The sequence below is a fragment of the Fulmarus glacialis genome, unplaced genomic scaffold, assembly GCF_000690835.1.
Source record: "Fulmarus glacialis isolate BGI_N327 unplaced genomic scaffold, ASM69083v1 scaffold21628, whole genome shotgun sequence".
Lineage (NCBI taxonomy): Eukaryota > Metazoa > Chordata > Aves > Procellariiformes > Procellariidae > Fulmarus > Fulmarus glacialis.
Window position 1 is genome coordinate 1 of NW_009230414.1, and position 14,216 is coordinate 14,216.

At 35.6% G+C, this 14,216-nt stretch overlaps 1 protein-coding gene across 1 annotated transcript; it reads right to left on the minus strand.

The window, feature by feature from the left end:
* Window positions 1-595: 595 nt before the first annotated feature.
* Window positions 596-13,738, minus strand: LOC104072510 (IQ and ubiquitin-like domain-containing protein; the record flags this gene model as incomplete). The annotated part of the gene is given in 9 exon segments (XM_009584220.1): window positions 596-766; window positions 5,722-5,897; window positions 9,960-10,170; window positions 12,332-12,487; window positions 12,732-12,744; window positions 12,746-12,899; window positions 13,005-13,166; window positions 13,241-13,263; window positions 13,392-13,738. Coding segments are annotated over 9 exon segments (1,413 nt in total), but the record flags the coding sequence as incomplete, so codon positions are not given.
* Between the last annotated feature and the right edge of the window lie 478 nt (window positions 13,739-14,216).

Consider the following 14,216-nt stretch of genomic DNA (forward strand, 5'->3'; position numbering starts at 1 on the left):
CCTTAATGATTCTGTGATTCTGTGAAATACGAAAGACTAAAAGAAATGCAACCAGCTTCTGATTCACTGGGAACACTGGCAGCAGCAGTGGGGGTGGGGAGTGAGGGGCAAAGAAAAAAAAAAAAAAAAAAAAATCAGTATTTGCCAGCCATAAAACCGGTAACCCAAACCAACAGAGAGATAAGGTTCCTAACAGACATTTCAAAGAACTGAGGAAAAAAAAAAAAAATAGTAATAGTCACTTACATCTCTGCCATGGTTTTCGTCAAGTTGTTATAAATATTAAGCTAAACTTTGTACTAACATTGTATTATGTATTAATATACAAAAAAAGTCTAAAACCATGGGGTTAAAATTCTAACACAACTTGAAAAAAATGGGCACATCACAAAGTGAAATATGAATTTAGAGTATATCTGGAATGTAAGTTACACTGTCATGCCAGGTGGTACACTAAGCTTTCTCTTGCTGCCAGCTGATCATCCTGGCACCTGATTGCCCGAAGAAGCATTGCTTATGTGTCAACATAATTAAGTCACTGTATCTTTGGGAAGTACAGATTCAAGCTAAACATAAATAGAAAAATAAAACATACCTTCACTGTACGTCTGAGTGTTAACAGCACATCTATTCTCTCATCTTTTGGGATGTCATTCATGCTAATGCTGCGGTAAATTTCAAATAGTTCTCTGGCACGGAGTGTGTCCTGTGTATCCATTTCAGTGATTTTTCCATCATATGCTTTCCATCTCTTAGGTTGTGCACACTTCAGAAACAATTTGTATAACTGAGCTATTATAACCTGATCAGCAGCTGAACAAGAGCATTATGTTACATCAAGTTTCACCAAAGCAAATAGGGACTTAACATTAATGCTTGACTAATACAAAGGCAAATTCTATTGTCGATATTTATACAGTACCTTTTCCACCAGACCAAGTGTTCAATCGCACACTTTGTTTAAAGTTGCAGGTCATGAAAATTTTGACTTGGAGTATATTAAAAGTAAATAATATTCTCCTACAGGGATATGCTCTACTTCTTTAAAATGAATTTACTAACAGTAGTGTTAGAATACATTTGCTCTGTATTTCATCTTGCAGTCATAAATCCCTCTAAACTACCAGTAAAAAAATCAATGGGACTGTTGACTGTGTAAAGATTGCAAATTCAAGGCCTCAGAGTCTACTGCAGTACGAAATATCTCCAGGGAACTGTTCTATTGATGCTAGCTATACAGATGGATAGAATGCACAGACTTTGTTAAACCTGACTAAGGCAGAGTATGAGTTTACAGCTTATCGGATACTTCACCTATCTTCTTGTTTGCTAACTTAACCACATACCAGATGCCTGCTATTTCAATTGTCTCTTTGCCTGTCTTTAACTTCTATAGACAGTGAGAAGTTACATGGTGTCAGCTCAGTTTGAAAAGTCCAACCATTCTCCTCTTTCAAGAGGACTGGCTTTGGTTGCAAACCACACTGTTACATAGGGAGATAGGTATCGAAATTCAATAGAAAGATAGTATTCAAAACCCTCTCCCCATCATTACCTAACTCCACTCCCTTTCCTTAATTGCGGCAGCTATTTGGAACCTCATTCTGTGCATGAATTATTCTCTTTCACTGTATTTGGAACTTGAGCGTTCACAAACACTTGTGAACTTCACTTTGCAGTCTCAGTGCGAGTTAACTACAGCAACACTTCACGCAGCATTCACATGCCTAGTAGTTTTCTGGCTATGACCCCAGCATTGACGTAATCATTTCAAATCAAGCCAAATATACAGGCTTGCTATGGCGATAAGTCATAAAAATACCAAGAATATTAGACAGTTAGAACAGATATGATTAGTCACCACCACAATCAAAAACAGAGCTTTCCTCACTTTTAAATAAATAAATTATAAAGTTAGGTAAGCAAAAGAAAGACAAAATAATTGAAAAAAGGATTTAACACTGAATAATTACATTATCAGTGGGGGTGGAACTGTAATTAAAGGAGGTATTGTTAATCAGAGGTCACAATTCAGAGCCAAAACTGATTAAGAAATGCAATAGCAAAACCAGACATTAGTAAAAAATAAAACTCTTAATTCCTTAGTGAAATCTTTGAACTTCTGCAAAACTAGAAAGAGGCAGTTTTCTCTGTCGTAAAAAGGGAGCATTCTACTGTAACTTCATTACTTTGTTTCATTATCTTTGTATAGTACTAGAAATTCTAAAAAAACCCAAAAAAGCCAAGCAAACAACAAAAGAACCCCCACCAACTTAGAAGCTATATCATGCTGTAACTCCTTTGTATGGTAGACTGGCAAAAAATCACCATTTTCCACAGAGTAGTTAATTCAGTACCTACATTTGATCCTCTTCAATGAAATCACTTACTACCTCATCATAACTGGGTATTACATAAAAGACAATAATTTAAAAAGAAAGAAATTATGCAGCTTTTTACTGAAAAACAAATACAGAGGTCTTATCAATACGAAGATTTCCAGTATTTCAGAAAGAATCACAAGCTCTCTGATTTCAGGACTATTTTCATGTATTCAAGATTAACGTGAGAGAACTAAAACTTGGAGATTTTTTGCCAGCTTTTTCTTGCCTCTTAGTCTGCTGGCAGTGCTGCAGAATTTACAATAATCCTGTTATCTGTATTACTTCAGACAGCACTATATATATACTATATATATATATACACACACACACACTGTAACTGCACTCTGCTGCCAATGCATGAAAGCAGAAAGAAGCACCTGAGGAGAGAGATACACCACCACAGACACAGAGGGAAAAAGGTAAGAAAATAATAAAAGTAAAAAAAAAAAAAAAAAAAATCATCAATGGAATGGGTACAAAAATAGCACAAATCATGAAAGGTATGAACTGAGCGATAGTTAATAATTACACAAATTCCTTTAAGAAAATATGATTGCTGTGTAAAAGCTTAATCAAGTACTTCCTCTTCAAAATACAAATGCTGAAGAAGAATGAGCTCAGTGGAAAAAAGAGCCCCCTAGAATGTAGTGCACACACAACCAGTAGCAACCATTGTAAAAGCACACGTGTGAGGAGGTACATGCTTAAAGTAGCAAAGAAGGGAATGAAGGTTTCCATGGAGAAGCAAGTTTTGTATCACATTGGCTATTGCAGCAAAGTGAAATGCTTGCAGTCTTCAGATGTGAAAGGTGTTATTTCAACTTTAACTGGCAAGTGTCCGGATTAACATTATCAGCTCAAAGTTCAAGAAATAACTGAATAATCTATGATCTAGCACTCCAACAATAAATTTCATACTACAGTTTGAAGTGTTGAAATTGCACTGTTACAGTCATAACAAACCATCCATTTAATTTTGAGATTTCCAAACTTATTTTTTATTTATTTTATTTTTTAACAACTGCAGAAATTGTTACTTTCTTTACCTCTGAGTTAGGCTGCTATCTATGTCAACAGATTAGAACAACGCTCAAAACCCTATAGCTGACATGATTAAAAAAACATGAAAAGAAAAAGTTGCAGTAGCTCAGAAGCTCACTAGATTTTCAAATTAAAAATAAACCAGTCTCTTTAATGAAAAACATAATTTATAAATTTAAAATATGAATAAATAAATCAGTAGTAAGTGCTTCAGAAACATGTCCACTGTTTGGAAAGAGAGAGCATCTCTTGCCTCTCATGTGTCTCCTGAATCTCCAAACATCAATTGTCACTAAGAATTCTGGTACTGAAGAACATTTTGCTTCTGATTCCTAGATGTAAGAAAACTGTACAACTTGTGAGAATATATACTGGAAGTAATCTATATACGGTAGGTCATTGGAAAGCAGTCCTTAAAGGAAAAATAAAGATAGAGAGTCAGTTAAAAGAGAAATATTTGCTTTGACTGTTCCAGGCTTTTTTTCCTGAGAAGATAACAGAATAGATTGTAAATAGTAGAAGCAAACATTTAACACAGAAATGATTCAAGGTTTTGATATCATTCCTAAATATTTAGTTTTCTGGTTTTTTGCACTCTTGAAAGCAGTAACGGAAAATACAATCACATCACAGCAATAAGCTTGGTAACAGTTCCACCAACATTTCAGATAAGTTATTTGTTCATAATGAAGAAAGGTAATAGATTTTATCAAATCACTTTTTACAGTCCAGTTCCCATACATCAGTAATAAAAAGAATGAAAAAAAGTCTCTTTTGGACAAAACTGCCATTTTTACTTTTGAACACTAAATAGTCAAAATTAAAAAAAAAAAAAAAGTAAAAAAGCTATTTCTGTTGTAGTATTTCTTTTCATAATTATGTCACATACCATGAAAACAGCCAGAAAATAAACTATTTGGTTTTTTTCTGAGAGGATGGATTACTGGGAAGTCCTCTTAAAAGGACTTTTTTTTGTCTTTTACATTAAGGTGCCATTGAATCTAATGCCATTCTAAATGATCTTTGTGTATGAATGAATTCTCATCTTTGTTTTATAGATGAATGCCAAAAGAACAATTGCATTAAATTTCATCTCCAAGATTACACAAGAATAAAATCTCAAGTTCTAACGCAACTGAAACTAGTGAATTAATAACTGAGTTCAATATGATATAAGATTCAGTCAAAGCTCTTCCGGGTTTCTGTCCTGTACATGAGAACAGAATAAATGCTTTCTTTAAAGACAGACATATGATGACCAGAGGCCTGTGCTCAATGGGGAAATAAGTGACAAATCTAGTTCCTGAAGGGTAACATTTCTGAGGGAAGAATTAAAATAAAAGAATAAATTAATCCATTCTGCAGGGTTAAAGTTTAATTTTACAAATACTTGCTTAAACGTTTGCATTTAAGTTTAAATGCAATAGCAAACTTTTCACTATAGAAAATAATGAACAGAACATACCAGAGGAAAAATCACTTAGTCATTAAGGAAGACATTTTTTACAATGAGAGTGCTGAAACACTGGAACAGCTTACCCAGTGAGGTTGTAGATGCCCATCCTGGAAACATTCAAGGTCAGGTTGGACGGGCCTCTGAGCCACCTGATCTAGTTGAAGATGTCCCTGTTCCTTGCATGTGGTTGGACTAGATGACCTTCAAAGGTCCCTTCCAATCCAAACTATTCTATGATTCTATGATTAGTTTTGATTAGTGAAACTGAGTATTTTTGAAAGAGAAGCTAATAGGCAGATTTTTAAAGTTTCAAAAACAGATTAGGAAAGAGCATAGCTTCATGCACGAATTCCTACATCACTGTAATGCACACAATACAAAATATAGAATGGTATGCAATATCCTGATGCTTTATAACCTCAAATTAACCATTCTGAATTGTCAGAATTTGAGCTTTTAATGCTGTTAACAGTGCCATCAGAATCATGTTTTTTTTACGCAGAATAGTTACATAATACAAAATTCTTCCACTAGTGCTGTTTTTTTATATTATATATACACACCTGAGACTAACCATAGACACAGGTAGTTAGTAGTCTTAATGATGCACTGTTAGTCCTTCCATCAGTCACAGAACTAAGAAATTCTCAGCTTGGAAAAAGAAATTTACTGAACTGTATTGACATGGACAACTAGATAATTTGGATATTTATAACATTAGCATTCACATGATTAATGGTTAAAGCTACAAAAATGACTTTTGGCAGGTAGTTTGCAGATGTCTTTGCTGTTCCTGTACTTTGGTATTCTTTATATTCAGCCTAAAATTACATCACTGACCTTATCCAGAAAGTGCAGTATTGCTTTTTGTTGATTCCCCTCATCTGCATTTAGTTTGTGTCTCCCAATGGAAGAAATCAGCTGTGCCTCTTGTTCCAGAAGTCCACAAAATGCTGCCTTTCTTTCAGCTCCAGTAAGAGTTCTGTTAATCCGTTCAGTCTCCTCCTGCCTCCATACTATAGATACAAATATTTTGGGTATTTTTTACAAGATGTTTTCCAGTGAAACTTCTACTTTTATATTTAAGAAATAATGTAATTAATTTTCAGTATCATTAAAAGCCAGTTTCTATGTTAGGGAATTGATTGTTACGCATATTTTCAATACACGCAAAATGGCCCAGAAATGAATGTAAATTATACAGATGTTGTGTGAGAGTATGTGTGTGTACATCAATCCCAAACTGCCAATTCGTACTCCAAACTCAACGATGGGTTAGGAGAAAAAGGAGCTCTATGTGAGAAAAAGAATTTAGCTTCCATGGAAACGTGTGATGAAAAGATTTCTTCACAATTTTGCATCTACAATAACTGTTTGAGACTCAAGCAGCTCCAAAAGGTATGAGCAATAGGAACTTTTTAAACAATTGCTCATCAAAGTCACAAGAAAAGATACCATGGAGATCTTCTCAACAGATTAAGGACAGCATCTTACTGTGGTAGCACTAGTACTCAGTGCTGAGAATATTACTGCTTCTCCCTGCATAAGTGAGTAAAATCTAAAGAAGCTTGAAGTCCTCCAAAACTGAGATAAAACTTGACTGACAGTCACGTTTAGCACTCCAGGTTTTACACTGAATATTTGAGTAGTATCATCTTTTGCCATCTAAGGCGGATGGATGCGCATTAATAATTAGACAGTCATTGCTTTACTCTCCCCTTCCTCTTCTACAACAGAACCCTTCAAGTGGAAGTGGCATGCAAACCACAAGATAATAATGACAGCAGCATGTGAATCAGTACATGCTGTATAAGAATCTGGTGTTCTGACTCTTAGGGTCAAATCACCAAACCACAGGTACCTGCTGCACTTACAATTGTAAGTTAGACTACTTAATGACAGAAAAATATAGATGTATACATATGTGTCTATCATGGTTTATTTTGTAGTACCCATTTTTTGACTCCAAGTGCTGATACACAGACTATATGCCCTTACAGAAATCTGTTAGTAAAATGAAATTGTGTTTACTGAATAGTGTTTTCCTTTGCATACATTGTAACAATTCTTGGCTTTTCTGAAGAGTCTGTTCCATTTCAAATACATCTGGAGTTTTGTAGGGAATTTTATCTGATCCGACACTTCAACATTCCTGAATAATATCTCAAAGTGTTGTTATTGTTCCAGAACAGTTATGCAAAAGCAAAACTCAACGTAAAGAAAACAATCCAGTAAGTGATGCGCACTTACTGAAAAAGCCTGTAACATCCTCTATGAGGTAAGATTAGAGGCAGGAGGAGGGAAAGGAAGAAAGTTTATTTTCTGCCTGTGGCTTTCTTATCTACAATACCTTATGTTTTCCATTTTAAAATATTTCAATTCATTTCCTTAAGGCTTTCCAAGCGTTGGTATTAATATGACAGCTGTCTAACAAGTTCTGAGTACCCAAAGATGCATTTTTAAATAAAGTCATTTCAGCAAACAAAAGCACTGTATAGAATTAATTTACATGAAATTTTATATGCCTGAAGGGGGCAGCAACTTCAAAGGTAGAGCTAATAAATACAGTAAGCAATTTTGTACTTACAGAAATGAAGAAGCTGTCAGTTATCATCAATACTCACCTCCTGATTCACCACACACATGCAATCAAGTTAAAAACATTCCTCTTAGATTATCTGTTCTACAGAGATTTTACTCATTATAATTTTTATTCCAGTTTTCATAAAACAAAGTAGTTCATGCTTTTCAAATAAATAATCGATGTCTCTATATGCAGATACACTGAATATACAGATACATCTCATTTGCACCATACAGTCAACAGGCAAGTTTTGGTACCAACAGGAATTGCTTGTACTGGCTGACCCTGTAATAGTATCCCCCTGTTGTGATCAGCAGCGATAACCTTCACAGATCTCTAGAGGACAATAGTCTCATTCTATTACTGTCACAATGATTTAGCTTGTGTAGACTGTTGACACTACAAGAATGTAAAAGTAGTTTCAGATGCAGGTAGAAAAAAAACCCACCAACTTCCTAGAACCACTAAGCTCTATTAAAATAAAGAGCATGACTGCAAGTCTCCATGTAGTCAACACTGGTAAACAAAAACAAACCAAAAAGATTAATACCAGACCACTATTTTTAACTAAACGTTAAAAAGACATTTCAAACACTGGAGTTTGTTCTGTTCCAGTTTTGAAGTGGCACATGCTTTTTCAGGTTGACTAGATATTAAATTCCTGAACATGTAAAGCTGAAAGATTTATTATTTGTGAATCCAATGACATTAAATTAAGCAAAAGAGACACTTATATAACCACAAATTTTAAATCTAAAAATATAGGGAATATCAGCACTTATTCACAACTTTAACTGAGCTTTGTTGTTTCTATTGCAAATAAGACTCATCACACTTACTTTAAAAAAAAGTAGATCATACATTTGATAGAACATTAGCTAGGAAGCATTTCTTTAAAGAAAATATTGCAGGAAATGAGATACCAAATAGTAGCACTTTCCATAAGTGGAGAGGAAAAAAATTTTATTTGAGTACCTTGGCTTTTAATTAGGTAGTCAGACACACCTTTAAAAGAGCTTGATTCTTGTGAAGTGAAAAGCTAAGTATCTATGAAGAAAAAGGCGGGGTGGGGAAAACAACCTCTAACAAAACACAAATCTCATGAAGATACCATTCCCAAAATTCTGAAGTTTAAGACCAGTAATAATTTTTACATTTATCACAAACAGTAATATTTATAAGTCATTTATACATTCAGACAAAATGATTTGTTCAATGCCACACAAAGTATGACAGTATTAAAATATTAGCATATAAGTTGGGAATTCTTGAATCATGATCCTAAAACCTACGAATAACACACACCACCAAATTTATGCCCAGTTTACCATGGAAGAAACAGCTGGGATAGTTTAAGGTAGGTCAGGTAATAGCTTTGTAATGAAGCAGGTAATCAATTAGGCCAGTTCTGCTATAGGGACAGTAATGTCCAAACCACTGAAGTTATACCATAAGCAAGCGCTGTAGCCTTAGATAACATATAATTTGTTACAAGTCACAATGCAAGCATCTTGCTTAAAAGGAAGCATTCTGAAAAGAACTCTTGCAGTTTCATTATAGGCTGGTAGAAGTCCACTGCCTTCTATTGTTTTTGTTTTTCCAAAAGGACATACTCTAGTTTTTTTGTTACATTTGCAACATTATTCTCCTGTAAGTTATGCCAATTATCTGCAGTATTCACCTTATTTTTCCAGGAAAGTTTAGAGGTGCTTGCCTATATTAGACACCATCCACTCCAATAGGAAAAGTAAGTCTTTCAGGATGCCCTCTAGGACTCCTAATGGATTTTTAAAATTTTGACAACACGGTTTTGTGAAACATGGGATAATTAGAAAGGAAAAAAGTATGAGAAGACTAGGACAAAAGGAATAACCTCAGTCATATATTGTAAAATTCTGGGCAAAAATTTAATCCATTATAAAAAATGTCTATATTAAATGACGAATGATGGATCTTAATAGTAATTTCTTCATGGTATTATTTTTAGCATCCAAAATGTAAAGTAAAAAGATTAAAGTAACTCTGATCCAAAAAACCAGTTCCTGTTCCTCTAGCTGACCTTAACATTAGCAATGAATGAAAAAAACAAAACAAAAAAAACCCAAAACAAAACAAAAAACCAACAACCCTGCAAAATAGCATTATTCTACAAGCTGATTATTTCCTAAAAAGGTGTGCTGGTTTTGGCTGGGATAGAGTTAATTTTCTTCATAGTAGCTTGTATGGTGCTGTTTTGGATTTGTGATGAAAACAGCGTTGATAACACAGGGATGTTTTAGTTATTGCTAAACAGTGCTTACACAGAGTCAAGGCCTTTTCTGCTTCTAGAAATATATGAAAGTCAAATAATTCTTTAAAAATGAAAGAAATTCCACTGTAAGTCAAAAAAATCAAGGAAGTATCTATAGAAACATGTCAAAACCAGAAGAGTTTGTTTTAAACAAACTGTACTCTTTTGCTGATTGAAGAGTATCCCTTTAAGAAAAAAACTTACATTCTAAAGCATGGTACAGTAGCTCAAAGTCTTCTTTTGTTTTAGGGTTCAGTCTTCGTTCGTGCTCCCTTCTCATTTTTTCTTCTTTCTCTTTTTTTCTCCGTAACTCGTCTTGTGCCTCCCATGCCAGCCTTAACCTCTTTTCTTCCCTCAGATTTTGTACTACATTTATAGCATGCCAACGACGGAAATATGTCTGTAATACTATTACCTATATGTGATACAATACCAAAGAATCAGGAATTTAAAACAATATAGCATAATTTTTTTTTTTGTTGACTGTTATTTTTTCTAGCTACTTAACTACATTTTCTAACATTTGTCTTGTACTCAAACTAATTTAAATGTTACAAAACCAGTCATGTACTATTAGTCCAAACACTGGTATGGTTATTTATTTAGGTAACTGCAGGAGTTTAATCAGTGAGTACAGTCGAGAAACTAGGTTCAAATAATCAAGTTAAAGTATAAACTGCAATTACAAAGTCTATTTTTCTTTTTCAAATCTCTCCTGAAAAAATGCCTTTTGCCATGCATTGTTTTTATTCTTTTCTCTTCAGCATTGTGGGCAGAGGTCCTCATTTTACTATCCATTTATATAGTGTCTAGATTGGGAATTTAGACACATATTTGCAAAATTTCTTTCAAATTTCTAAATACAAAAATCAACACACATACACACAAAATCAATTGCACTTTATTTATTAAAAAAAGAAGTTAAATTACCAATGCTGTTATGACAGAACTTAAAACAGAAAATTAAAAAATCCACCTTCCAAAACTGTGGTCATTATAGACTAGGGAAATATCTATACTAAGTTAAGGGAGCACAACGCACGAGGCTGAGCTTTTGCCAGCTGAGTTAGCATTTGCACCACAAGCAGTTTAGCCAGGTGAATACCATGAACTAATTAGTATTGTTCAACATTGAAGGCTGTCAAGCACAAAACCACATTAATACAGTTATACTGTCTCTAGAGACATCTTAACCTAACATTTCTCTTGAATATGTCTTCAGCTAGTATTTCAATATAGAACTGCACTGCACTGTGCAAATCCATCAACTTGAACCAACACCAAGCTGATGTCTCTCTACCGTGCATCATAGATTACCTACAGATGCATTACAGATTTCAGTAAGTGGCAGTAATGATCAGAGTAAAACATATTGGCAGTCCTGAGAAAGTGGCTACCTATTTGGGTTCCACTTCTACAAGATGCTTATTGCCATCAGCTGATGCTGACCAAATAAGTTCTTACAGAAAACTTCTACCCACAAGATTTCAAAGCATCTTGCCAACCATGTCAATACAATTATCCTACTTTGACACGTGGGGAACCAACGGTTTCTCCATTTAGTTAGATTCAGACTGTCTATTTTAAGCAATCAAATTAACAACTAGACCATTTACAAAGCAGTGCCCCGCCTAACATGATGCTGGGTGTACTTAAGTTAGGCGTGCAGTCACTGAATATGTGGTTTTCAAAAAGCAATTTGGAATGCATAAATGGCATCTTCTGCTCAATGACTATACAGAATCTGTCATCAGAATCGCCTACATGAGGCGATTCAGAGCACCAAAAAACTCCACAGGCCCTTTGCATGTGTTTGGACAGCCAGGTTCTACCTTAATGCCAAAGCAGGAGCTTGAACACAATCCAAAACAGAACAGTATGCCAAAGATAACCTGTCAGGCCTGTTAAAACAAATAAACAAACCCAAAACCCACAAAACTCATAAGCTGAATGCAGGTCTCCTAAATCCTAACCCAATACTCTATCCATTTGAGGCCATACATTAAGCATATAGAATCAGAGGATAGTTTGGGTTGGAATTGACCTTTAAAGGTCATCTAGTCCAACCCCCCTGCCATAGGCAGGGACATCTTCAACTAGGTCAGGTTGCTCAGAGCCCCGTCCAAACTGCCCTTGAACGTTTCCCGGGCTGGGGCATCTACCTCCTCTCTGGGCAACTTCTTCCAGTGTTTCACCACCCTCATTGTAAAAAATTTCCTCCTTGTATCTAGTCTCTAGATTAGGTCCTTCTAAAGAGACCATGAGAATGCCATAGGGACAAGCCTATTTTAATCCCTAACGCTCTATACAGAAGCTTAATTGTCACTGTAAGACAGAAACCAGTAAAATCACAATTCTTAATATTTAAGAAACCACAAGGTCTCAAATGTCATTAAAAACACTAATATGGTAAATGAGCAGACACATGCTTCCCCCGTATCTGAAGGATTACAAAATGTGAAGATTAAACAGACATTTTCCAGTTCACTGTTAAATTCACTCTTTGAACACTCTGAACACTCATTAAATATTCAGATATTACTTCATAATACAGTTTCAAACAGATGAGAACTTACTGCTTCAAGTCTACGTTTATGGTATTCTTCCGCTGTAAGATACTTTCCAGGACTTAATAGTTTGTCAGCCATATTTGACACATACAGGCCAGTTTTAGTCATCTGTGTTGATGTTGTATTTTTTGTCTGTTGTGGCCTATTTTTTTCAAAAACCGTCTGGGGAAAAAAATGCATGTCAGATTATAACAAAATATACAGAGATTTTTTTCCTCATTACAATAAGTGGCAAAATTAGCTATTATAACAAAACTCACAAGACTAATGATACTAATCCACTAAATACTTTCAATTGCACACTTATTTCTGATCTACTTCCTCATTCCTATTGGAAATAATTGTGTCAACATTCTATTCTCTTTGCCAAAAACAACATTCTAAAAAGACACTACAAAGGCATTACCTGTGTTTCCCTATTTAATTCCTTTGTCAGGTCGGTTTTTGGGTACCGTTTGTGATCCTGCATTATGAAATTCCACTCCTGTTATCCTGTTCTTATATCCACCCAGAAATGGTTTATGATAGGTAGGTCTTTCAATTTTTACAACTACATCTTGGAATGAATCAGAACCTGTTAAAATGGAAGTTTCAAGATAGAAATATTGTTTCTTTCTGTAACAGATTGAGATTAAAGCACGATTATATATATTGATACATATTTAAAAACAGCATTTACCTGTTTGTACTCTGACAGTTACGACATCAGGCATGTGGTAATCCTGTTGAACTGCTTTCCCAGGCAAATGCTCCTGATCAAGACATAACTTCTCAGACTGGATAGTTTCATCAAAGTTAGCCCTAGTCCTCCTAAGAGCTTCATTGCCCTCACTCATGCTTCCTAAAATTAAAACCAAAATTAATTCCTAATATGCTTCTCAAAACAAACAAATAAATAAAATAACTCAAGTTTACCCTGAGATGATTTTATTGAAACACTGCAACGCAGAATAACCATAGATTTTTGAGCTGGAAAGACAGTCTACTTTAAAGCTGAAACAGTATTACACACTTTTTAAAGAGCTATCCGACGTAATACTGTCAGCACATGAAAAGTCATTCATACTCAGGTGTGCTCTCAGATGATGCGCTGAATGGGGCATCTGGCTCAAATACATCTTGGTCGTTACTTCCGATCACTTCTTGATTGCCTAGTCCTTTGCTGGGTAATTCCCACTGTGCTAAACTTGACTGCTCCCGTTTCTCCAGAGCCGACTGCTCCAGAGAGAACTGCTGCTGACCGCCCTCCTCTGACTGCCCAGTGCCTGGAGCTTCTGAAAGCAGAGGCCTCTCTGCTGGGTCCCTGTCCTCGGCCTCTCCGACTGCTCTTCTTTCTGAGGATGCAGAGGGCTGCTGTGCACCTGACCTTTCCATGATAACAACTTCAAAGCAACTGTCCAACGTATCTTCCATTTCCTAAAGTATCAGTTGCATGTTTTTAACCTTTCTGCAAGAATAATCCCAGTATCTATTTAAAGTTGCATCCTAGCACATTTCTACTACCAAACATATGGGTGACTTAATAACCTGAAAAGCTTTTTCTGTATCTATTCCCAAACAGCCTATTTAGAATAGGTCTTCTCTTGCACCAAACGCAAAACACTTAACACCTCCTCACTGGTGTTTAACAAACATAATACTCCACAGCATTGCCAGCAGGTAGTCAGCATAATTCTTTATATCTATCTATACATATACATAGCAGGACTTTACGGAGCGGTGCTCCCGCAGACAGCACGCCTTTGAGCTCTGCCGCGCCGCCACCGAAATGTCGTGGGCCGGAAAAATCCAAATCCCACAGCCATGAAAAACCCCCACGGCAAACGGTTGGAAGCTCCGGCAGGACCCGGCAAACGGGCGGTTCCCGCCCGGCAGGGCCGCTCCCCCGCCC